Genomic DNA, 25,417 nt, shown 5'->3' with positions numbered 1-25,417 from the left:
AGAATGGTGTGATTCACCTCTTGCATTAGAGGTTAAGCCTATGAAATAAGGATGTATCTCCAGGAAAAATTAGCCAAAAATCTTATTTTGGAAAAGGTATACCAACACAATCCCCTCTGAGGTCCAGGCTATTCAAACCAAGGTGTTTGTGGTGGAGGTGTAGTGTCCTTTGAAAGACTATCGCACCATGCTGGATCAAAATGCGGGACAGAGAAAAATATTTGTGTATGCAATAAATAATTATTGTATTGAAACTTGCACTCTGGTTTGCTTTTCCATTAAGTCCTAAATAGCTCAATTTGGGGGTGGGGGTGGGGTGTCAAACTTTTAATTGTGCATACTCTTTCTAATATGTAAGAAGAAAAATTCTGCCTTGCCACTGGAGGTAATCCTGGTCTTCTATTGTATTGCATACATGTTTCTTGCTGTATCTGCTATGGTGCTGTGAATCCCCCTATTCCTGGTCTGGGTGTCGGGGGTGATTACCCACAGTTATTCCTCATAATGTCAGTGGGGCCTCCGGGATATCTCATTTCCCTGTGCCAGATTGGAAATGTTCTAGTTGCTGATAAAAGGCATGGAAGTAATTAAATGATATTTGTGAAGTGTTGACTTGGCCATCTGGACCTGTTCTGATCTTAATTTCTTTCAGTGCTAAATCTTTCTGTTTGAACCCAACAGGACAGCTTTTCTGTGGAAGGGGAGGACTTGAAGCATGACTTCGAGCGGTTACAACTGGCCATGGAGATGGTGGGGTTTCTTCCGAAGACTCGCAGGCAGTGAGTTTATTTTCCATAGTTCGAAGATTATAGTTAATATAACCTCCACAATCAGTGAGATAATTCACCTGACTTGAGCTAACATAACTGTTGTGCTCTGCATAATGTATCAGCCTGGTGAGAATGAGTAATTGGTGAGACACTGGAAGAAGGTTGCCCAGAGAAGTTGTGGATGCCCCATCATTGGAAGTGTTCAAGGTCAGGTTGGATGGGGTTTTGAGCAACCTGATCTAGTGGAAGATGTCCCTGCCCATGGCAGGGGGGTTGGACTAGATGATCTTTGAAGGACCCTTCCAACCCAAACCATTCTGTGATTCTATGAATAATGACACTTGACCATTCATACAGTGAAGGAGTAAACAAAATTTAAAGATATCAACAAAATATGCCCATCATTACTGTAGTTAATGATTCTCTTTATGCAAATGGAGCGTTGACAGGAAGTTGGAACCTTTCAGCCATTCATGAATAGTCATGCCTTACTCTGCATGTCATGAATTCAGATCCTGGTTTAATCAGAAATCCTGATTATTAGTCATCATACTTAATCTTTTGCATACAGTTGCCGGTTCTGTAGACTCATTTGCAGCTGGCCTTCATTCACTAATTCACTGGAAGTACTGGTTGAAAAACTGGACTTCTTAGTTGGGTTGCAATACTGCCTTCCACTGACTGCAAGGAATTTCATGCTTCACAAGGGTCATCTTCAATTGAAACCACAAAATAATTGCTCTCGTGTTGATCATTGGCTTAAAAGTCTTGAGTAGGTTTGAATGAATTTGACAAATATGTTACTAAGGTTAGTAGCAGGCATAGAAAAATATGTATTTAAAAAATGAGCTCCAAATGAGTATGATTTTGACGTCATAAGTATTGCTGAAAAGCACATCAGTAGCTGGAACACAATGAGAAATCTTGTGCTTTTTCAAGTCAAAATGTTCAAACAATAATTTAATGAACGTGGTTCTTTCTGTCTGAAATCCTGGAGGTTTACGTGGGAACAGAGAACTACTGCTTTATACTAATGGCACTTGAAACCCTATTCATCACCTTGGGTAAACGATGTTTAAGATGCTAACATGTAACTTTTGTTTGTTTGTTTGTTTTGGCAACTGGGTGGATTACCTCCTGTTCTTTTAAGCATCATTTTTCTTGGTTTTTTAACATGTATCTGAGCCAGCAGTTAGAAGCCCTTAACTGCAAGATGTTGTCCTGCCTTCCGCTCCAACAAGACATTTTCACCCAGCTGAGAATCTTTTTCACAGTCTCATCCTTTATCCCTACCTTGTAACAAATTAATTATGAAATTAAGACTGCTTTTTCTCTATCCATTCCACACACGTGGATAAACCCAAGTATACATCCTTTCAATGCAAATATGTTATATGTCAATGCGGTTCCTTATCTTTCAAGAATCAGGTGTCAGCGATGAGGTTTTTCTAAAGCCTCTTTAGGGTGCAAGGTTGCTGTAGAGTAAGGGAATTTAATTGACAGAGTAAACCAGTCAGTCTGGACTGAACAGAGTTGGATGTCATAGTAAATTCATGCTTTTGATTTACTGTGCAATAGCTGTACTTTGCGCACAAGTTCTTGTAATTCTCCTAGTGAATTTTGCCTGTCAAAAATATAGCAGATTCTTCACTATACAAGCAGATTTATTCTCCTTGGTGTGGTACAACAGTAACACGAAAGAGTAACCACCTTCAGCTGCGCAAAAAAAAGGACATTTCAAGTATTACTGTACTTCTATAAGTGATTGTTTATAGCCAAACATGGTGTTTCACCTTTGTGGAAATGGTTACAGAAGAGAAATATTTATAATTGCATCCCTGTAATTCACGATAAGGAATCAGTATCCCTATTTTAGAGATAAGGAAGTACTGGCTTGGAGAGGTGAAGGTGTGTTGTGCAGGCAAGCTGGTGGCATGGCTAGGAATCAAATTTTATTTTATTCATTTTTAGCTCCCCGGAGAATGTAGAAATAGGGACAAACAGAGTTTATTGCTGAAGTCAGCCATGACTTGATAGTCTCAGAGCTACTTTTTTAGAGGAGGTTTTTTTTTTTTTTTTTTTTTTTAAGACAACTGAGGATATCACTTAAAAATGATCAAATTAAAAAAAAATTGGCTGGATAAATTTACTTGAAGTGTAACATCTTTTCTCTGTCTCAGAATGCTTATATATTATAAAAGCATTTATGCTTTTTTGTATAAGCTTCCTACCTGGGACTAGATCCGAGAAGGTGATAAATACATGTGCCATGGGACTGAGAAGGATCACCTGCGTGGCTGAGTCCAGTCTCCCCCTTAATTTAGGCAATTGTGTGATAGATATTTAATCTGTATATCTAGATTACTCGAGGATTTCTTTTTTTCTTATAATATGGGATGCCATTTTGTAACTGTGGGTTTGATGTGTTAAATAATTTTCAAGAAAGCTAATGCAAGTTTGGTACTTGACCAAGGGAAAATATTTCTTACATAAGGCAAATTGGATGCTTAATTTGAGCATCATTTTTAGGAAACATTTAGAGATTTAGGACATAAACTGCTTTGGATTGAAAATTAGAGGAATGAATCAAATACGAAGGTGGCACTTGGATGTTTGGGGATGTGGTTTGCTTTTTTCATTAGCTTTAAGAAAAAGCAACTGAGTGAGAATGAGTTCTCTTTATTTTCTTCAGAATTTTCTCTCTCTTGTCGGCGATACTACACCTGGGTAACATCCGTTACAAAAAGAAGACTTACCGGGATGACTCCATCGATATTTGTAACCCTGAAATACTACCTATTGTGTCAGATCTGCTGGAGGTAAGCCTTCACTTTCCATCCTGTAACATTCACACCTAACAAGCCACCTCTGTTTAATAATAGACTTTATTTCCAGTTTCACTGAAGAGTAAGTTCTCTTGTGTTACCATTCATATGGGCTGTTCATGTTTGCCAGTGAAAAGTTCTAAAGATTTTTTTAATGAGGTTTTTAATGTAGGGTTTTTTCCCCTACTCTTCAGCTTCAGGTTTAATTGACTGAAAATACAGTTTCTGTGATTAAAATCTGAAAGATCGCAAACCAGTTCCGGATGGATAGCAAACCTGCCATTCAATACAGTAATTTTTTCAATTGTCAGCCATCAGCTCCCTCACCAAAATTACCTGATGATCCTGAAACCTGTTCCAATGTTTGTCTAAGAAACTGAAGGAACTGTTAAGACCATCATCTTGTGGTTCAGGTGATGGCTGTAGGAGATGCTGAGCTCGCTTGCCGTATGTTACTGTCTATTGTTAACTCTGCCAGCATCCACAAAGGCTGTATTAGAGATGCTGGAGGGTGCATCTCATCCCTTTAGTACCCGTTTATGGATCTGTTATCCATGCATTTATCTAGTTCTTTTATGAACCTCTTGATGCTATCTGCTGTTTAAGACTCTTTACCGAAAGCACTTTGTCCTCTGTGCCGGTATCGTTTGGGAAGGGTTTGTAGGTCTCAGCCCGGATGGCCCAGGGCCACATCCAGTTCTATAAAGCAGTGCAAAAGCACTAAGTAGGTGCTCTCCTAACTCTCTTAGCAGAGCTGCTCTGTTAGCCCAAGCAGGATATGAAGCTGTGGCATTACTTGTTCATGAGAAAAGTCTTCATTTCAATGAGTCAACTTTGCTGCTTGCCTTACGCATTCAAGAGCTGAGATCAAAACCTCTTGACATGCATATAGGTGGCCAGAAGCTCTACTTGCTGTCTCACTTCTTGAAATGCTCTAAACCACTTGTAACTCCAAAGGATACTGAAATGTTATACTTGCAGTTGGTCAAAATAACTATTATCTTTATCCCTTCATACTCACTGGATGGTGTGGAAGGTTAATTTTTGCTAATTTTATGGTAGCATCAGAAGATAACTCGTCATTTCATGTACATGTGATGCTATTCCCATTCCTTCCCTTAAATAATGGTTGTGCTATCTCACTACCTAAAGAACTTGGGAATTGGCTCTCACAGATTTTCATAGCACTTCCTTAATGCTTTGAATTTAGGGAGGGGAAAGCTTCTGTGAAATACGGGTGTAAGCAGCTGGATGCTCTTTGCATCTTGGCTTTGGAGATAGCAGGAATAAACAGAAGGAAAATAGGAGTTTGGAGGAGAATGTTGTTGGTCTTACCCTGTTAAAAATGGCCATAGCGAGAGTGCCAAGTCATTTAAGAAGTAATCGTTTTTTTAAAAAGCTTTGAATAAGAGAGTGACTTAGAGATCGGAAAAAGTTCCAGGCTTTGGGTCTTTGCCCTGTCTTTCTTCTGCAAACAAACTTCTGCAACATCTGCATGCTGTAAGTTATTGGGTAATTTTTTACACAGGTTGAGCCATATAGATCCAACGGTGGCTTAGTGCCATGGTGTGGTACAGCACAGGGCATGGATACCATGCTCACCTGCAGATAGTGTCAACGATAGGTAAAAAAAAAATATATATATATATACATATACACATTTAACTTCACCATTTTGAAAAAGCACTAGAATCTGGCATAGCTGAGCAAAGTGATAGATTTCTGTTCATCTTAGTAATTCTTTTGCAAGCTAAGTGACTGTATACAGCATAAAATGCATGTTAATTAGATCAGGACAATGCAGATCTCAGGTATGATCTTGTGAAATACATTGCTGGGTTTGGGTAAGTGCTGTTGCTTGTCCTTAAAGTTGCATTTATATGGTAATTTATCGATGGAATTGGAGACATTGATTGCCTCCAAGTGTAAAGCTTCTAATAGACCCACTCCCCAATCAGCTGAAATAAAGCCAATAATCTCATTTTCAGAAGAGGCTTGGTTTCTCTTTCTGAAATGCTGAACTTTTGCAGACCTGAATAGATCTCTTGTCATTCTTATTCAGTTTTGACCAAAAGGAGGACTAAAGGGTTTAAACAGATGAAACATCATCACAAAGAGCATCCATTGCACTTTATTTGTTGGTTAGCTATTTACAACTCTCCAAATTAAGTGTAGTGAATTCTTCTCATCCAGAGACCAAAAATATTGGTTGAAATATTTGACACTGTATTTTGTCTCATTTGGGTAATTATTACTTTTTTTTTTGTGGTTACTGAAGAGTATACAGTTTTGCTTTTCACACCATTGTTGCTGAAAATATTAATTGGCTTGAAAAAGTTATTAATCCCCTTTCTAGATCTGGCATTACTCACTTAGACTGAAAAATAATCTCAGAATAAAAATAATATTAGTTGACAAATAGTTTAACTTCTTTTCATACAGCCGCTGGGTGCTTGGCAGGACAGTCTTGAGCATAGCAAAATGATGCAAGAAACCAGCTTTACTGTGATCTGATACTTGCAGGCAAAGATTTGGGGAGTGTTTTGGTTTGTTTTTGTTTTCCTTAAATGACTCGCTGGATTTGTTCAGTCAAGGATTTGACATGGAAAATAAGAAAAAAATCCAACTGGACTTGGTGGAAAGGCTCTGGAGAAGCAGGAACTGAATCAGCCATCTCTGAGACCAGCCAGGAAGAGGGGATGCAGAGGTCCTCCTGCATAGCACCGATGGGGCAGTAGCCTTCATGGGGAGGAGAGGACCAACAGCCTTGTTGAAATGAGAAATTGAGGCAAAGCTAAGGTGTTTTCCCCCGCTGAAGGAAAGTCTGGCCCAAATTATCATGAGCTTAGCTGGTTTACATTGGAGCCTCTGAGCCTCTAAGGACAACTGGGGGGATTCCCCTGCTGCAGCAGTTAATGCAGCAACACTGAACAACTGTCCTTCCTCTGTATAATGAGTTTTGTGTCCCTTTAAAATGAAGCTAATATGCAGATTTTTTTAAAGAATCTGGGAGGAGATGATGATCTGCAATGGATTTGGTTTTTCTTAGATACCAGCAACCCCATCCAATATGTTTTTGGCTTATTAAAACATTCAGACAAGCATTTGTTGAAAAAGCAAACTGCAATATAGGATTTTTGGCCAGACTCTGCAGATCATTGTTTCATTTACAGTAAGACCCCGATTCCCTATTTTTTTTTAAGAATAGACATAGCGTGTGGATTATGTGAGGCTTTTGGCAGGTTTTTCACGGCCTTTGTTTAAACTTTGCTGAAATACCGTGCTGTAGTGTGATGTCAAGGCTGCCTGATGGATTGAGCAGACTTGGAGTCCTGTGCAAGCACTACAAATATCACGGGTCCTCTGAAGAAATCAGAGGATTGTGCAAAACTGGGGAAAACTTTTGTGTTTCTGGGGAAAAGCCAGGAAAGGCTCATTTGTGGGCTTATTAACAAAAGCAATCTATTAGAAATGACCTAGTGTCTCTTGACCTTGAGAGACTTTTTTTTTTTTCCCCATTAAAAGAGCACGAACATTTTAATTGTGTGGATTTACTAATACTGGAAATTATTTCTGTGGATGGAGCTTTGAGTAAGGAAGGCAAATTCTGTCTTCGCTCAGTGGAGCAGTTTTATATTCAGTTTTTTGGCTTAGGTAACCAGCCTCAATGCAAATAAAGGTAAAGATAAGTTATCAAGTGTCCTAAATTAGTTTTGCCAGATCTCTTTTTGCATTGATAATGTTAGGTTTTGGAACTAATGGCTACCTCCATGGGAGATTTATGTGCTCAAGTTCTTTTTCTACTAAAAAATTGTCTTCAGCTTCCCAGAGGGATCCCACAGACATTGTGCTCCTCATGTGATAAACATCTTGGAAAGTAATTGGGGAGCAAAAGGGAGGTGGGGATTATGAGGCAGCCAGCGCTTGCATCCAGCCTTCTCTTCTGGATCCATTTTCCAGACAAAGTTTTGGGGATCATAGAATCATAGAAAGGTTTGGGTTGGAAGGGACCTCCAAAGTTCATCTAGTCCAACTCCCCTGCAATGAGCAGGGACATCTTCATCAGATGCAAAGCTCCGAGCCAGAACTCAAGTCAGATAACTTTCTGGTTGTTTGAAAGAAAGTCTGAAGAAAAGGTTCAGATCTTTTTCCAGAAGAACTGATAGAAATCTGAATTTATTTTCTGTTAATCCACACCAGGCAGCTTTTGAACAAGTGCTCAACACTGTAATCCCTTTCTCAAATATGGGAGGAGAGACAAAAAGCGATGTTTTCTTGCTCTCAAGTTGGAAATGGTTCATTTTTCTTCGGCTGCTATAACATAATACCCCAGCATTACTGGAGAAGCAATCTCCGCCTGCCTTGGCTCCAGCCCAGTACTTGTGGGAGCCCACTGGCTGTCTGCTCCCTGCCGCGCTCCGCTGACGTTTATAGCCGTGGCAGCGTTGCTGGTTATCCTTCACTGGGTTTTAGAGCTCTAGTCATCCAGCCCTCTCAGCATTGGTTCGACTTACATGTGGCAGTGAAGTCTAAAATCTGTGTTTTGTCCCTGTAATTAAGGTATAAACTCCTATGGGCCTTGTAGCTTTTTTTAAGAGGGAAAGCAGGACTTGCCCTTTAGCACCAGAAAGCAAAAATGCATTAAACATAACTTAGAAGTGTAACTCCCAGGGCACAAAATAAAGAAATAAGTTGTGTTCTCTTCTTTGCTGATCTGCTAGGGTGGTTTTTGTCTCTGTTGTAGTGTATCATGCTTACTGGAAGAGGAAGCATAGGATGTACGCAATGGGGAAGCTGCAAGTATCTCCATGCACCAGGCATCCTTAGTCATCGGCATGCGCCGAGTTTATCTTTAGAAAGCTCCTATGGCTCCTCGTTGGCATCAGGAGTCAGCTACCTTCAAGCTGTGACCTTAAATGAAAATTAAGATAGTTTGGCTTTACCCATGGTGTTGGCTCTTGGAGGTGATGAAGCTATCAAGATCAAGGTCCACTGGGTGGTAATTGCAGGCCAGGGAGATGCATAGATGCAGGGATTACATTCCCATCCTTGCCAAGTGTGTTTTTGTATGAGAAGATGATTTGATGCAGTCCCTCCAGGTCAGCTCGCAGCAGGTCTGGAGATGAAGGACCATGACCTGCACATCTGCAGGTCTCATCCATCAGGAGAGAAGAGGGAGAAGGAAACCAGGGTGAACATTAGATGGTGAGGGATGGCATGGGTAGTTGTTTAAACCATTTAAAATCCCTGTGTTTGCTGACAAATCTGGGACTTGGAAGCATTTAGGTTGTTTAGGAATATTACATTGGGCTGTTTTGATTAGTAACCATCTGATACCCCTCTGCCTTGTTGCCTTTGATAATTAAAAAAAGCCAGTGTGCTGGCTGCAGGTTTGCAGCATCCCTGAAGTGGGATAATGGATGGTGTAAAACTCACTTTTGTTCCAAGCTGTGCAATTGAGGGAGGGCAGTCAATGGTCCCTCAGTCGTAAGCTGCTGGAAAAGTGTCCGCATTGTGCCTGCACAGCTGAAATCTAAAAACTCACCATTTTGCTGAATGTCGAGGAATAGAAACCAAATGTGAAAACTTGCTGTGGATTTCCAGATGAACCAGAAGATTATTCTTTTCTGTTTGATTTTGAAAGGTAAAATCAGATTGTAGGAACTGGGGCTCTGGAGTATTACTGAGGACTAATGAAATGAACCTCAAGGTGTTGACGTTTGATTTCCAATGACATGGACCTTGCTGGTAGATGAAGGTCATGTACGGGTGACTCGATGTTTTCTGCTTTCCACACCACAGCAACAAGTTCTTGTTAGTGGGTGTTGCAGGAAAAGTTAGTTATGTAAAAATGCACTGGAGTTTATCAGGGAGAATCCCATGACAGTATTTTTGGTAGAACGTAGTTTTTTGTACAGAACAGCATCATTATTGTGATGGTTTGTGAGATTTCTTAAGTTTCACTGGCTTGTTTGCATTGCCCTTCATACTAATTACTGGATTAACCAGTAAGTCGAAGTACATAAACCACTAAGTTTCCCATCATCCGTGTCAAGTCATAAATGGTTTACCTGGGATAAAAATATGGCCTTTGATGGCTTCAGAAATGTGGATTTGGTGCTTTTAGTCTTCATCAGAGATGTTCTGAGCAGGTCTGGTGTGTGCAAGGAGTCCTTCAGTTAGGATAAGCAGCTTGTATAGACTTCAGTGCAGCTTCTCAGGCAACAACATCTTCGTATCAATCCATAGCTACTAACTCTGGGCTCAGAGATTTTCACCCAGACGAACAATTTCTCTTTTGACGTGGAAATTTAGCAAAAAGGAGTCAATGACTCAAAAGTATTTAGGTCTAACTTATGTATAAGCATATCACCATCTATTCTGGTAGAGAGGGCACACTTCTGAATTTCTTCAGGGGATACCAAAATAAGAGGGACTTGAAACTGGTCAGAAAAGAGGCTTTCTCCCAACGACTCGTGGGAGGTACCGCTTAATTTCTCGGCACCGTTTACCTATTTGCCAAAGTGTCTGTGCTTACACAACAGATTTTTTTCCTGCAAAATGGTTTCTGTTACAGCTGATTAGAGATTGTCACCTTGCTGGGAACTGGCGTCTTTAGGGAGTAAATATCAGGTGCAAATAGCAGAGTAAATTTCAGGTGCTTTTCAAAAGGTTTCTTCCTCTTTCTAATTCCTCCCCACCCTGAAAAACACCAAAAACCCCTTCCACTTGGATATCTCTTGAACTGATGACACTATTTTGCTTATTTGTAGAGTGATTTGTATGATGTCATCTTGACAACACTAGAAAGTTGACTTATATTGCCAACAAAAACTGTGGGAGGGAGGACCTGCACCGGGAATGAAGGAAGCCAATGGGAAATTGCTAGAAATGTGATGACTGAATGCAGAAAGTCAGGTTCCCTTGAATACCATGGTGTCTGATTTCTGATGCTGGATTTATGTGCTGAGTTGTCTCCTCCCAATGGCTAGCTTGTTCTTATGCATTGAACATCAATTCTGCAAGGGCTGGCAAAAGTGTTTTAAATGATTTTTTAAAATTAATTTATAAATTTTAAATTTATGAAAATGTTTACACTTATAAATTTTATTTTAAAAAAATAAAAAATATATTCCTAGAATAATTATTAATGTCCAGATTTTTGTTTTAGGTGAAAGAAGAGATGCTGTTCGAGGCCCTGGTTACCAGAAAGACAGTGACAGTAGGAGAGAAGCTGATCTTACCGTACAAACTAGCAGAGGTCTGTACATGATGCTTATTATTAAAAGAGCAGTTCTTGGGATGGTTTTCAATGCTTTGAGATGTACACTCAGCTCTGGTAGAGTTTCTTTCAGTTTTTATTTATTTACATAAAAATAATGTAGGAGAAGCTAATGTGTATGAGTCTAGAAAATTATTGACTTTGCCTTCTATGCTGTTCCTGGAAAGCAGGTTTGCACTTTATTCTGTGATAGTCTTCAACTGTTTTAACGACTTACTGTTGTGTAAGTGTTCTCCAAAGCAGAATTGTGCATTGCTGAATGTATACGATACAAGTAGTAGTCTTCATATGTTGTTCCTTAAACCGTAACACTGATTCATCCCACAGCAGAGTGGTGACCTAAGACCGCCAGGAAATTTTTGGTGGGGTCCTAAGTGCCTACGTTAGTCATGGTTCTTGTATGGGAGGAGCTGGAGATCCTCTGTAGAAGATGCCCATTATCTTTTCTTCAGACCTCTCACAAACTGTGTCCTTGCGTGATGCTTTGGAGCAGCCACAACTCCATCAGCCACTCTCAAACTTGAGCGTAGCCTGTGCCGCTGCTAACCATGGAGCTGGCACTGCATGAAACGTTTAACTTCTCTATTATGGTCTGTCTCAGGATTACAATGTCAGCAAACGTGTTTTTTTTCTAAATATATGGTTTCCAGGAATTTTGAATTATATTCTGTGGCCGGTAAACAGAAACACTGCTGTTTTCTTCTTATATTCTCCGAAGTATATAAACTCTATACTGCTGCAATACTTGTTTTGGCTGTTTCTGCATCTAGCATTCTTGTATCCCCCCTCCAGTTTAAGAACATTGAGCATGACATCACACTACACTCGGTCCCTTGGTTCCCCCTTGTTGTCATATGGTTGTATGAGAATTTGCAACATCTTGAGTAATGTCTCAGAGCAGTCTGTTGTGTCGCAAATAAGTAAGCACATGATGTGTTGTCATTAGGGTCAGCTGTAGATATTTTGATCCCTTTTTTCCAGGGGGAAAAAAAATCTTTTCTCCCCTTTTGAGGTTGTATGTTTAAGCTCAGTACTGTTACTGAGCTTTAATCTTTAAAAGTTGTGTTGCCTTTGTGCAAGGCTCTTCCCTAACAGTGGGCACACAAATGCTCTTACTGTGTCTTTGTGATGGACGTACAATGGATGTGGTATTTGTACTTTTTTCCTGCGTCTTGGGCACAGACTTAAATTGCTAGACAAGTTTAAAATGTAACTATAACCACTCTTCTGCTGGAGGTTACTTCCCAACAGCTGTGATGATGGAACAAGGTGCAGCAATGTGCCTTCAGCCACCTCGCTGCAAAACTTGGCAGGTTGGATTAAACTGTTTCTTCTAATATTTTAACCTGGGCCAGCAGGTTTTCTATTGAAACAGCTTGAAACAGTATTACTAGATGTTCCTTCTGTTGAGATCAGAGAGCCCCTCTTGCTACGTAAAATGGCTGAGCATGAATTTCTCAAGTGCTTTCCAAAATGTTTTTGGTGATGTCTCTGCTCATGAATCTCAGGTATTCACTTAGAAAGGTTTTTCACCAATATCTAGTCCAAGAAATGAAAGATCAGGGTGTGGTGATTGTGATGACTGTGTGGGAAGACAAAGGAGCACAAGGCTTTAGTGGGAAAGGTTGATGTAATATCCATGACAAAATCATGTTGTAAGAAGCCATGAATTGCATTAAGAAAAGATAGGCACCACCTGATCTTTTTATTCACTGTCCTTACAACATTATCATTCTGACCAAATTTTAACTGACAGTGACCTCTCTCTGGTAGCAGGTTCACGACCGACTTGCTCATGCTCGCAGAGCAGAATTTGAGATGCTCTAACTGGAACCTCACCATTATAAGAGGTATTCTCCTGGTCTTCCTGTGGCTGGGGGAGTAGGAGAGGTGACTTAGATTCAGATGCATCTGAATCAGGAAGGAAGAGTAGGATTCATTTGACATTTTGGGACTTTACAAAGAATGCTGATGTCTGATAATCCCACTCATGACTAATTGGACTGTTGGCACTGTTGGGAACCAATGGGCTGGTTGTTATTCTTGTGTGTTTTACAAAAGAGCATTATAGTTGGCTCAAATGGATGGAGTGATTGAGGTTTTGAGGATTTTCAGACGTGACAGTCCCACCACGACTCCTATAACTCATAAACAGCTGCCTTTCCTGATAGAGTGATGATGTATGTAGCAGCTACTTTATTTTTCAGATGCTGAAATGCTTGGTGTTTTTTGCATAGCTTGTTGATACACAAAGTTTCAGAGGAGTTTGTCTGGAAAAGACTGTACTGCAGTGACTCTCAAAAAAGGATTGTAAAAATGTCATTTTGGCATGTGCTTGCTTTTTTACACCATCAAGAGCAGCAGCTTGGATCTACCAAGTGCCTTCCAAGGCTTTGAATAATTTTATATAGGCAGCCTGCACAGTGCAGCAGTTATTAAAAGACGAGCAAAAACGTGACAAAAGAAGGAACTGTAATAAATTTTATTTGGTTCTGAAACCTGTTGTCTAAACCGTGAGTGGAAATAGTAAATTATTGGGCTGTATGGGTGAAACAGGAGTAAGTAGTGTTGGGCTTCTGCCTCCAAGATCACTGATGATATTGCTCAGGATAGCAGAAGAGTTTGTTGTTGAGGAGACTGTGTGTCTCCTGATGGAGCCATTGGCTCTATAGATGAGGCACTTAACAGACCTGGGTTTCTTGGTTGTCTTCTACCTCTTTATGGATTTTGGGTTATTAGTGAGGAGTTAGAAGTATAGAGGTTTAATGTGAAATAAACATTCTTATGTAAAAAGCCTTGAGATCTTATGTTTGGGATGGGTTCTTCAGCTTTAATGAGTTTCCTACATGCATCTACTCCATACTAAAGAGACACATACCGTATTCAGTACAGGTGGTTGTACTTGCCCATAGGGATTCAGTTGTTTCACTTTCTGTGCTCCGCACAGGGATTGATATTTGCTGATCCCTTTCATCAGACAGTGTTGGGATATATGTGGATGACAACTTGATGAAGAAATACTTTCCATGAAATGGCTAATGCTAATATGATCATTCTGTGATCACAACCTGACTCCTGTGAGATCTGTAACCTCAGGGTCCTGCCGTGACAATTGTCACCCCCCCTTAATAGTCTTGAATGGGCAGAGGAGACACAGGTGGCCTGGAGTAATCCTTTCCTTCAGAGCTTTGGAGACATCAGAGCTGAGATTGGACTTTATTATACCAAGTCAAGCCTTTTCCATTTTCCTGAGCTGTAGCCCAACAAGCACATGGAGAGGATGCCTTTGTTGGATTTGCAGGGATGCCACATTCCTCTCCATCTGCATGCATGCTTGCTCGCTGCATTGTTATTGTACACTGATTAGAAATACTGTCGTGTGGTTTGGGGCTTTTTTTTTTTTTTTAAACAGTGGTTTCAGCACTTGGCGGCAACTTGTTTGAAACATCCTTCTTCATGACAGTTATAAATGTGTATCAGGCTCTCTTCCTGGGTTTGTTCTGTTCATCTTTGCAGTAATTTATGTAAAACTAGATATTTTATTCTGGCACGTTTTGATGCTTGGGTAAAAGTCACTGCAAAATGTCCTTGTGGGGACAACTTGCAGACGGACATCCCAGCAGCCTGAAGCCTACAGTGTTGAAGGAGACAGCTGCAATTAGCAGCTGTCTCCTCTCCGTTCATATTGTCCTTCTTTACTTATAACTTTTCTTGATGGATTTGCCCCCATGAGTTGCATGCCAGTTTTAAGTTAGGCAGAAATGTTGGCTTTGTCAACTCTGTGTTTATTTTAATAACTCAAGACTTTGAGTCTTGCCTGCATAAAACTGTTCTGCTGGATGACCTTGGAGGATCTAAATCAGGTTAACAGGTTAAAATGTTATATTGAAGTCCACTAAGAAGGTAGGACTCTCCAACAAAGCAAAAGCACTCCCTCCTGCATACCAGCAGTTGCCAGTGCCATCATCTTCAGCTGAGCAAGTTCTTCCCAGCATGTACAGATTTCTTTTTACCTTATTTCACCCAGGAGGGTACAAGATGTGTGATAGCAGCAGCTGCTCGAGCAGGGCTGTAGCCAGGAACAGATAAACTGTTGTGAACTGAGCTCCCATTTCAAGGTGCGTTCTGTTGTTTCTTGGTGTGTAGTCAGTGCCTGTCCTCAGGGTATTACAAGGATTATGGAATGAGCATGTGGTTCTTAGGAAGACCCTGCAAAGCGTAATGTGCCATCAGGTTTTTCTGATCATTCGGTAAATCATGGTGTATTGTTAAGAGGTTGTGTCTGACCATGGTATTAACATTCAATTATGGCCCCGTGTCGCTGGAGCTACTGGTATTTCTGAAATTAAGGAGAAGTAGTCAAGGAGAGACCTGGTTTTGAAGGTAAAAATCAACACTGCTTTGTAGTTGCAACCTCTCCTTGCTGCGGCACTGATGGCAAATGTGGACTTGATTGTAGACCCCATGCATCTGCAGCCCTGTGGGGAGAGCTGCCTGTCCGCTCTCGGTCTGCATCTCCAGCGCTTGTCAAAATGTAAATGAGCAAGGGCACCGCATCCATAAATAATGCTTATATTTACCTCTGGCAGCTGCCTCTTATCTTCAGAGCCACGCTGGCTTGTCTGCCGCAGAGCTGCCTCCTGGAACCATTCATTTTTCTTTTTATAGTAGCTGGATGGTATTTTAATGCAGTGTTTGAAACAACTGCGTAATTTAGTCTAGCGCTAAGGTTTAGAAGCTTTACGCTGTAGATGAACTTAGAAAAAAGGCTGCACGGACATGAAAGGTTTCAGTTGTGTTCAGAGGTCTTGGTTCATTGTCCAAAACAGCTGCCAATGTCTTTATCAGGAGCAAGATGGTGTATTAATGGAGCTAGCAGCAGTTAATGGATTTCCAGAGAAATCACAGTGTATCCGTGCAGAGTGAGGACAGTATTTGGTAACAGCGAGCTGGCCAAGTCCACTTCATTTAGCAAATAAAATACAGTGGTAAAGACCCTTCAAAAAGAGAAGATTTGACTATGAGAGCAAGAGAGCCATCAGTGGTGTCTGGGATGATTAGAGTATTTTGATTCAGGTCTGTCTAGAACATTGGGCATCTCTCTGCAGCCACAGTATTATTCTTCCTAATAAGGTAAAATATAGCAGACACATAGATGAAATAGGGAAAAATGGGATTTTAATGGTAGCAGAATAATAACGCATGCTGAGGGTGGTTGTTGTCCTTACCCAAGTACCTCTCAACTCCAGAGTCGGGGCATTTTTTTCATATATTATGTGCATTTTTGCAGTCGTCCTACTGAGTTAGGAAAGTTTCGTATACCACAGTTCAGGTGTTTAAAAGAAAAAAACCAGGCATGCTAAATATTAAGTGACTTGACTGATGTTTGGTAGGAAACATGCAGCCGATGCAGGAGCAGAGCACTTTAATCAAATATTTGTGGAGACCTTGGGGGTTGTTAAAAGTCTTTATCTTGATCCTGCTTGTAATCTGAGCATCATCTTAAGCTTAGTCTGTGCAAGGAACTGCCCTTCTGAGCCACGTCTGTCTTCCTGCTTCTATCTAAATAAGTCAAAGAATTCAGGTTTTTTCCATCTCTTCCATCAGGCTTACCTCAAAACTCCAAGGCCATTACTTTATGCCTTGACTAATACAGTCATATGCCTCTCTCAAATCCATTCAGCATCTTGACTGGGGGTTCTCACTCCCCCTTTTCATTGTGCTGGAGATGAGCCCTGTGTCTGAGCTCCTCAACCATCCCCACCTTGTTTCCATCCCATTTGTTCTGCTTATCAGGCTGGCATCTGTCACCTGCTTCTCTGTTTTTCACCAGTCTCTGCGTTTTTTCCATGCTCTTCATCAGATGAGGAAAAACTCATTATCAAAGTAAATACATCTGTTAGTGAATCCTCTTTTACATCCCTCCAGAAAACAGATTTTCCATGATGCTTTCAATTCATTTAGTTCTGTTGGTATTTGTTAAGTGAATGACTTTGCAGAAAGCCTTTGTTTTAACAGATCTTTACAGTTTTCAGCCATTTGTGACCAGGGATGTTTTATCCCTAAGGGTTAGTTAATGAATTAATTCACACTTTCAGAAGAAGTCTGATGTGAAATTGTCCAACAGAAGGGAAATAAAAGATGTGAGACAATTTCTTGGGCAACAAGTGACCTGATTCTTCCCTTCCTTTAATTTTGGAAAGCTGTTAGGAGCTGGTTGTTTGATGTGATGAGTGTCACCATAATTAACTTAATGTGTATTCATAATTGTAAATGAAAAATGGCTATCTTAAAAACCAGAGGAACTGAAAGGGACTGAGTTGTATGTCCAGGGAGGTCCCTGCAAGGAAATGTTGTGGAGCACAAAAAAAAAGGCATGTTATTTCCTGCCCCTTTGGCACTCTTCTATACTGTGATAGTAAGACCTGGGATGCAAAGGTTTTTGTGGTTTTGGGGGGGGGGGTTTTAAGTCTCTCTGCACTGCCCTGAGCGTTCCTAGTTCTTGGGGTCTGCTAAAACTCTCTGTAATGCCAAGATATTTTGAAAATTTTTATTTGCAAGCTTTTATAGGATATAATGTGCCATCATATCTTTGCTTAAATGGCTATATGCTATTTAGCAAATCAGTGTTGCATGCAGGTGGTTACGTGGCCATGGAAGGACACCATCAACCTGTCTGTGATGGTGTGCAGAGCACCCAAATTGCAAATGAATCTGTGAAATGCTTTTTATTCTGCATAAATACGTGCAGCAATAGGTCCATGTGAAATCAGCTAATGATTAGTTAGAAAAGCACTTATGCAGTTCACGTCATACTTGCTAATCAAAATATTCAGTCTCCTGAGAATCTGCTATATGCAGAAAAAAGCAGAGGTTAATAAGCATTGAACCATGTTTTTAGTGTGACAGTAAAGCAGGAGAAGTCAGCCCAGGTCTTCTGTCTGCCTTTGCCAAGGGCTGTGCAGCTTTGATCCGTCCTTTCACTGTCTCAGATCTTCATCATCCCTGGGTCTGTGCTGACTCAATTAGCTAACCTAGAGAAAGTCCTTGGAGTGGAAGGAGAGTTTGGTTTGTGTCCTTTTGCTAAGTTCAGTATAAGTCTAGTAAACACCAGTGTTGCACCGTGTGGAGAAAGGGCGAGAGGAGGGAACCTTTGCCCAGGAGCAGTGGGGCAGGCATATCTCTCCCTTCTGGTGGAACGAAGCCATTAGATATTTTTTTCTCATGTCATAAAGTGTCACCTCACCCTGACTTTCTTTACCTGGGATGAATTTCTTGCTGATGGATACAAGACACTCAGCATGTTCATGAATAACCATCACAAGATGGTTATTTCAGATGATAAACCGTGCTGAGTTAGTGAGTTGAGCTTGGGGAGAACATTTAATTTTCACCATGGTAACAGTTAATTGGCAGAGACACAAGATAGACAAGCCTTGCAGAGAAGACCTTAACAAGGGGGAAAAAAGTATTTCATTAGGGCAAAGAGCTGAGAAATGTTTCCATTAGCTTATGTACTAGTAGTGGTACTGTCTAATGCCTGAAAAATCAGACCACTATAAAGAGAAAAGAAATGGAGTTCCAGGGCCAAAAGGCGTAACATTACCTAAGATGTTAAAAAAAACAACAACAACAAACCAAACAACAAAGGAACAGATCATAGTTGCAACTAATCGTGAGCATTTAACTGATTGAGACTATTAGAGGAGAAAAAGTGGGAAGCAGACAAAATAATTAATAGCATGAAGAAAGTGAAATGAAAATTCTCAGTCCTGAAGTGTGAGGACAGGGATACTTAATGGAATAGAAAGTAGCAAAACTGCTGGAAGCACCTACTTATACCAAACCTCATTAGCTTAGGAGACTCATCGTCACCACAGGTTATTAGCATCAGGAGCTTAGCAGGGTTCCTTTGAAGACCTGGTATGTTGATGAGTGTATTCAGAATTAACAGAAAAATATTAGTAGAATAAAACTGAAACCCCACAAAGCTTTTAAGAGCCAAGCAAGCATCTCTCCTTCAGGACATGAGGGCAACCTGTCAGTGTAGAGCTTCAAAAGAAACTTTTTCATGGGATTAGGTTTCTCATTTTTCCCTTCCAAATGGAAAAAACAGCTGTGCTTGGTGACAGAGTATGGATTAGATGAGACTAGTGGTTTTATCGGACTGGTGTCCTGCATGTATGCAGCTTCCTTCCTTTGTTAGGAAGACCAAGTCCATCAACGTTGGATTTTGTTGTTTTTTGTTTTTTTTTAAACCTGTTTCAATGTTTGTTTGTTTTTTTTCACATGATGATATGATTGTATGCCCTAACATTTCCATGAAGCAGTGCGTGGGATTTGATGCTGAGATCTGGCTGAATAGAGTTCATGTCTGCGAGGATCTCCCAAACCTGCAGAACTTTATGGTTGACAACGTACATCTGAACATCCTGGGAACCCAATGCTCATGTGCAGAGATGTTATGTTTACTCTTCTCCTCTGTGCCACCATGGAAATTCTTGTGTGTTAGCTGTGTTCATACTATTTATTTGGCACAAGTATCTGGAAAAAAAAAAAGGAAGACTCAGATTTCAAGATTTCTGAGAAAAGTCCAAAATAAGGACTTTAAGAAGGGAAATGCTGACTTTCCATGGAGTGCTCTGCCCATAATCAACCTCCCCACTCCAACTGCCCTTTCTGTCATCACATCCATTCTTGACTCTTTAAAGGCTTCTTTTAATTACATCTGATTACTGAAAAGACGCTTTAATTTCACGGAGTTGTTACTTAAATTTAGGCTAAGCTTGTGTGAAAAGTTTTATAAGAATGGAAATGAACCATTCCTGGATGAGCAAGTCAGCTCTTCCCATGCAGGATTTAATTTTGGTGCAGTTGCTTGGAATATGGGATTTTTCTATATAATTTCAATCTGAATAAATTTAGATTGGTTTCTTCTCAGCCTAAGGCTGTTTATTAACACTTGACATAAGAGGAGATGTAGAAGCACCATGGCTGGACAGGGTCTGTTGCACAGACTTTGCCTCTACAGCTGTAGCAGCCAAGGTGTGACGAGAAATAATTTCTCTTTGAGGAAGCTTGCCAAAAAAAAAGGAGCCTGTAGTGAAGCTGATGATACACTGGCAGAACAAGTTTTTCTATGATAGTGTCATCTGCTTGGGAAGAGCCAACAGAAAGGCAGGATTTGACTTATAAAAGCTGAAGTGCTATTTTTGGCGATGCATTGGACTTCACAGTAGGAATGCTGGTACGTTGTGCCTGTAAAGTGCTGAGTAAATTTCCCTAAACATAGCCTACACTTTCCTCCTCAGGTCAGGTCACACATCTACTTCTTGTGCCACTAAGTAACCTATTAATTTATTTATGTACTGGTTTCACTGTGAAAACATGGACTGAGTGGGATCTCAATTCATGCTTTAGATAGAACAGACTCTGGATGAACATAGGTGGAGGAAAACACTTTTTTTGTTTGAAAACCTTTGTCGTCAGCGGACCCTTCAAATTTGGCTGCCTGGTGACTCTGTTCTTCTGTAGCTCTTTGTGGTAGGCTCATGATTATTCTACATGAGCACCTTTCAGTAGGGATGCTCCATGCCATCCTTTCCTCCGCAGGGAGAAGCAAGAACCACAGAATCGTTTTCTGGAAAAGTTTTATTTCAGGAAGAGAGGGGGTTTATTTGTTTCTTTTGATTTGTTACAGATGACATTTTCGAACCACACTGTCCAAATCAGAAGGTTGAAGGCTTTGACTGAAATCTTTTTATGAAGATGACACTTGTAACCACATGGATCCACAGTTGAGACTTTGAGAAAATCGCTAACAAGATTTTTGTTGGTTTAGTTTGGCTTTGACTGTAATGTGGGCGCTTTTTTCTGAAAAGTGTGACCACAGCATATTACAGATATTCAGCTACAATACGACAATATTATAGATGGGGACTTGCAAAACATCTCTAAAAATAAATAGCAGACAGGCTCTAGTCTGTGATGGGGATGACGGGTATCTGTCCTCTTCCAAGTCCTGCCTACCACCAGCTGAGATACAATAGGTGGGTCCTCAGCACCCACAGATGTTGTTCTCATTTCAGATTTTCCACTTAATTTTCCCTATTAATGTCTGTCTAAGGACAGGAGGATGAGTAAGGAGTGGGAAGGTTGCAGAAGCGTGCTGATGCTTCCCGTGTCATTCCTCAGGATTCATGTTAGCACAGGAATGGCATGAGCCATTTCAGGGGGAACGTATGCAAGATAGGGAGCAGTGTAAGGATGAACATGTTAACCCATGATTAAAAGAGTACAATGACATAAAAAAATTTTTAATAATATTTTTTTTTAAGTTATTAATGACAAAGGTTGGGTTTCTTATTTCCTAGAGTAGCAGGTAAACTGGTAGCTCTGAAGGACTTTCTTGTCAACCTGATGATATATTGATGCAGGAAGATTGTCTCACTGGACAAATCCATTGATTTGAGTTCTCCCATTGTGGCTGGGATTTTTTGGGAAGACTGTCAGCATGGTTTGGGAGAGCCCCTGAAAATACCTCTGAGTAATACAGATTGGCAGGTTGGGATGGGCCTTTGTCCAAGAAACGTGATTGTGAAGGTACTGGGATACTGGTCCAAGGAAGGTGATCATGAAAGGTACTGGGAAACTGATACAAGAGAAGGGAGAGCACAAGAAGAATTGAAAGAAGATGTTTGATATATAAAGTTGGAAAATAGTACCAAAAAAATCTCTCTGAATCTGAGAACTTTATAACTGGTTTAGTGGAAAAATTCTTCAATGCCTTCTTATTTCAGTGTTGTATCGGGGAATGATTCAGTATTGTATTGTAATGACATTCCAGTCCATTTTTTCTCATTGTAAAATCCACCCATAAGTTCTGGAAAATATCATTGACACTTGCATCTCTTGGATAAAATCCATTGGCAGGACACCCCACTGCCTCCCGGCTCCGGGGTGATAGTGGAAGGTTTCTGCTGGGATGTGGAGCCAAGGCAGGAGCCAGCAGTTGTGGTAGTGCAGGGCTTAGTGTGAGATTTTGGGGTATGTTTTTTGCAGGTACATTCATAGAAATAAAACATAAAAATGAGCCTTTGCAGGAAAGTTTATAGCATTTTTAAATGAACTTTTCCTTTTTGTAATTAGACACCTCCTGCATTTGTCACTCCTCTTCTTCCAATGATGCTTTTAAAGATATTTTTCCTCCTCCTTAATAAAACATAAAAATCATTAAAAAAAAAACCTTTTGCAGGCTGGAGTCAGCATGATGCATTAATGATTAGAGTTCTCTTAGGAGAAGAGAAGCAAACACGAGAATGACAGGATTTTAATGTGACACTAAGATAAAATACGAGTATGGAAAATTACATCATACTTATCCAGCCTGAGTATGATATAATACTCTTTGATGCCAAGATAGGGATTAAGCTAGACTCAGATATCGTGCAAGAGCACTTTCCTCTGGGTGTTAAGCCTCTGTTTAAAAAAAAAAAAAAGTTAAGCCTGCCTGTCTCAGCCTATGTCCCATGACCCAAAGGGGAACCACAAAAGCTGCTTAATCTATCTCCCACCACAGGACACGGCTGTGAATGTAAACCAGACGCACGATGTATTCGGTAATAAATAGAAAGCGAGCAGAACAGCAGGAAACCATAATTCTCCGTGCGCACATGCGTGTGACTTGGGACGCACTGAATAGCCTGAACCTGATGTGAGATAAGAGTGAGACACTAAAACCTGCATTTGGACAAAAAGAGGGATTTAGACCTTGCCTAATTCCAGCAACTTACAGTTTTGCATGTATTTTTCAAGTCCAGAAACGCCACCAACTTTGGTGGTAAGCCATAGAGAGGATGTGATGCACCAGCAGGTTTTGTGTGCAGTGCTACTATACTTCATCACCATCCTCCTCATTTTCTGCTCCTTCCCTAATTTAGCTCTGCTTCATAGCTATGTGTCTCTCCCTTCCTTAGGTGTTACCCTATCTCAGAACAGGAGTGACAGACCCAACAAGCCATCCCTTGACAGTTGTTCTCCTGTCCCTACAAGTACAAACCCAAGCTGAAGCCACCTTACATATGTTTTTTTCCCAGCCCTCACGGAGCAGTAACAGCGTTAGAGATAAAAATTAGATTTTAATATCACTTTAGTTCATGCGGTAGCTACTCCTCCGACCCTAATGCTCTTATTAGTAGCTGGCACCCCTAAGCCCTATTCAAATAAAATTATTTTTTGAGTCTGTTTAATAATGCGATTCATGATTGCTGCAGAGATCCTCATCACCTAGATGCCTACATACGCTGTTTTCAATTGACTATGTGTCCAAGACTTACTGAGAACGGAGGATTGGCTTCTATTCCTGTTCATTAGACCCCTTTGAGATACAAATCAAGTGTATTAGGAGAGCTTGAGTTGCTCTTGATTTTCCTTGTTCTAATCTGAGATAAATCATATCCCTAGCAGTGGTATAGCACTTCACACTGGCTAAGCATTGCTAATATATGTATTTTTTTAAAATAGAGATAAATGTGGATTTTTTTAGAATAGAAACTGATTTTTTTTATCATTTACTCATGCATACAGCATAATTATTGTTGAGTACACACTTTGAATCAAATAAGAAGACAAATACATTTTTTCCTGATTTTTTTTTTTTCCCTATTTGAAAATTATGTATGTCATTCAAACCCACAGAAGTGATTGAAGGAGGGAGTCACCATCAGAAAATATTAGGTAAATACCATGGGCAAAATTCAGTAGGTATTAAAATGTGTTTTTTCCTCTGAGTCATCTTGGAATAAGACATTTGTGTTACAGTAAGTACAAATGTAATTACAAAGTCAAATTTCACCTTAAAGAATAAATGGGGGAAAAATGGGAATGGCTGATAAGGATTTTAAAACAGACATCAAATGATAACAAAAATCAAATCCTGTGTATGATAATAGCTCACTAAATTTTTTTTTTTGGTAGGATATCAGCAGGTTCCCTTTATTTAGTGCCACATCCCTGTGAGCAGAAACGCCAATTGATTCGTTGGGTAACGCACTGAAAATTTATTCCACCTATTAAAAGAAAAACAAAAAACCAGAGCCTCCATAGAGCCACTAAAAATCAGTATATAGATTTGATTTTTGGAGGGATTTCCTGAATAGGAAGAATCCTAGTGCTGCCTTTTTTTTTTTTCTTCCCCCTGAATATTTCATTGGCTGCACCTTTCATCCTTGTATAGAAATTATAGGAAGTCTATCAAAGGCCCTAAGGGAGAACAGGATATTTCCTTTCTTCCTGTGTTCATATCTTATTTCCTGAAGAGAAGAAGAATCTCCATTTCATAATATTATACAGAAGTAGAAAACGTAAAGTGTTTTGTGGTGCCTGGCTTTACTTAAAGAACTTAATTCCTATCTTTGTGTTTTTCATAAACTCTAGCAAACTTCACACTCAGAAAGAAACATTTCTTGCCATCCTGGAATTATTCTAATTGGTTTTTGTAAGTATTTGATGATACAGGTCTGAAAAGAGAGCGTGCATTGCTTGTTTTCTTCCTAGAGGGCAGGAAACACCCGCACACGTGTGTGTTCATGTACGTGTTACAGAAGAGCTGATGGGTCACTAGGAGAGGAAGAATCCATAGGTAGTTTCTACGACTATATTGAGATAATTCCTATTTTAACAAATAAATTTTTTGAGACTATTGAAGGTTCTTATTGGGAAGTTTACAAGGAGAGTTGCTTGTAAAGCCAGATTTTTTTGGCATGGGTGGGAGTTTTGCATTTGTAGGGAACACAGGAGCTGGCAACGGGATTATCCAGGAGCAAATAATGTTGATAATGTCCATCATGAGTTACACATACACATGGTCTTTAGAGGAAATGCTGAAAAACTGGAGAAAGGACCAACAAGCCAACACATCATCATCATCTTGGCTAACAACAAGGCAACAAGTCATCATTGTCTTCTAAGAAGTCTTCTCTTCTAGACCCAATGAATTTTCTGGAGCTGTGCCTGAGAAATGGTATTTAAACATCCTGTTTTCAAGTACTCATAGCTTTTGGAAAATCTGGAGTAGGTGCACTGACCTCACTCTGATGTCTATGTTGTCCCCTGGTTAAAAATTGGGATTTAACAGCATGACGTTAACCGAAAATTGTTGAAGGTGTAATAACATCATGTTGACCAACTGAAATCGTTCAGTGTGTCTTTATAGATGTTTCATAGATTTGCATAACGCTGAAGAGATAGTATAAGGGTTGAACACTGTCACAGTTAATAAACTCTATGGGGTTTTAATCCTCATTAGGGCTTTAATTTGGTCTGGTGCTTACACTTACTCTCCAGTTCTACTTTTAAAGTCCACTTCTCATTAACTGAGTCTGTACTTAGGAACCAGGGTCCAAAAACCCAGCTCTGGGCACATGCACCCTTCATAAGCTGCATTTTTTTACGATAGTGACCAAAAATAGATTGCTGCTCTCCAATATATGTGTGTTAAAGGGCATTTTTTCAGTGCAAAATGGTCTTTGGGTTTTTCTGCC

At 40.1% G+C, this 25,417-nt stretch overlaps 1 protein-coding gene across 8 annotated transcripts in view; it reads left to right on the top strand.

The window, feature by feature from the left end:
• The window catches only part of MYO9A (myosin IXA), a 191,042-nt gene that overhangs the window by 78,127 nt on the left and 87,498 nt on the right, over positions 1-25,417 (top strand). For all 8 annotated transcript variants that reach the window (XM_075505565.1, XM_075505564.1, XM_075505563.1 and 5 more), the window contains 3 exons: positions 682-779; positions 3,463-3,589; positions 10,767-10,856. In XM_075505565.1, coding sequence (XP_075361680.1) covers positions 682-779; positions 3,463-3,589; positions 10,767-10,856 — 315 coding nt within the window. The remainder of the gene's footprint in view (positions 1-681; positions 780-3,462; positions 3,590-10,766; positions 10,857-25,417) is intronic.

The sequence above is a fragment of the Mycteria americana genome, chromosome 6 (genome assembly GCF_035582795.1).
Source record: "Mycteria americana isolate JAX WOST 10 ecotype Jacksonville Zoo and Gardens chromosome 6, USCA_MyAme_1.0, whole genome shotgun sequence".
NCBI classification, from domain to species: domain Eukaryota; kingdom Metazoa; phylum Chordata; class Aves; order Ciconiiformes; family Ciconiidae; genus Mycteria; species Mycteria americana.
This window is presented reverse-complemented; position numbering and strand designations above follow the sequence as displayed.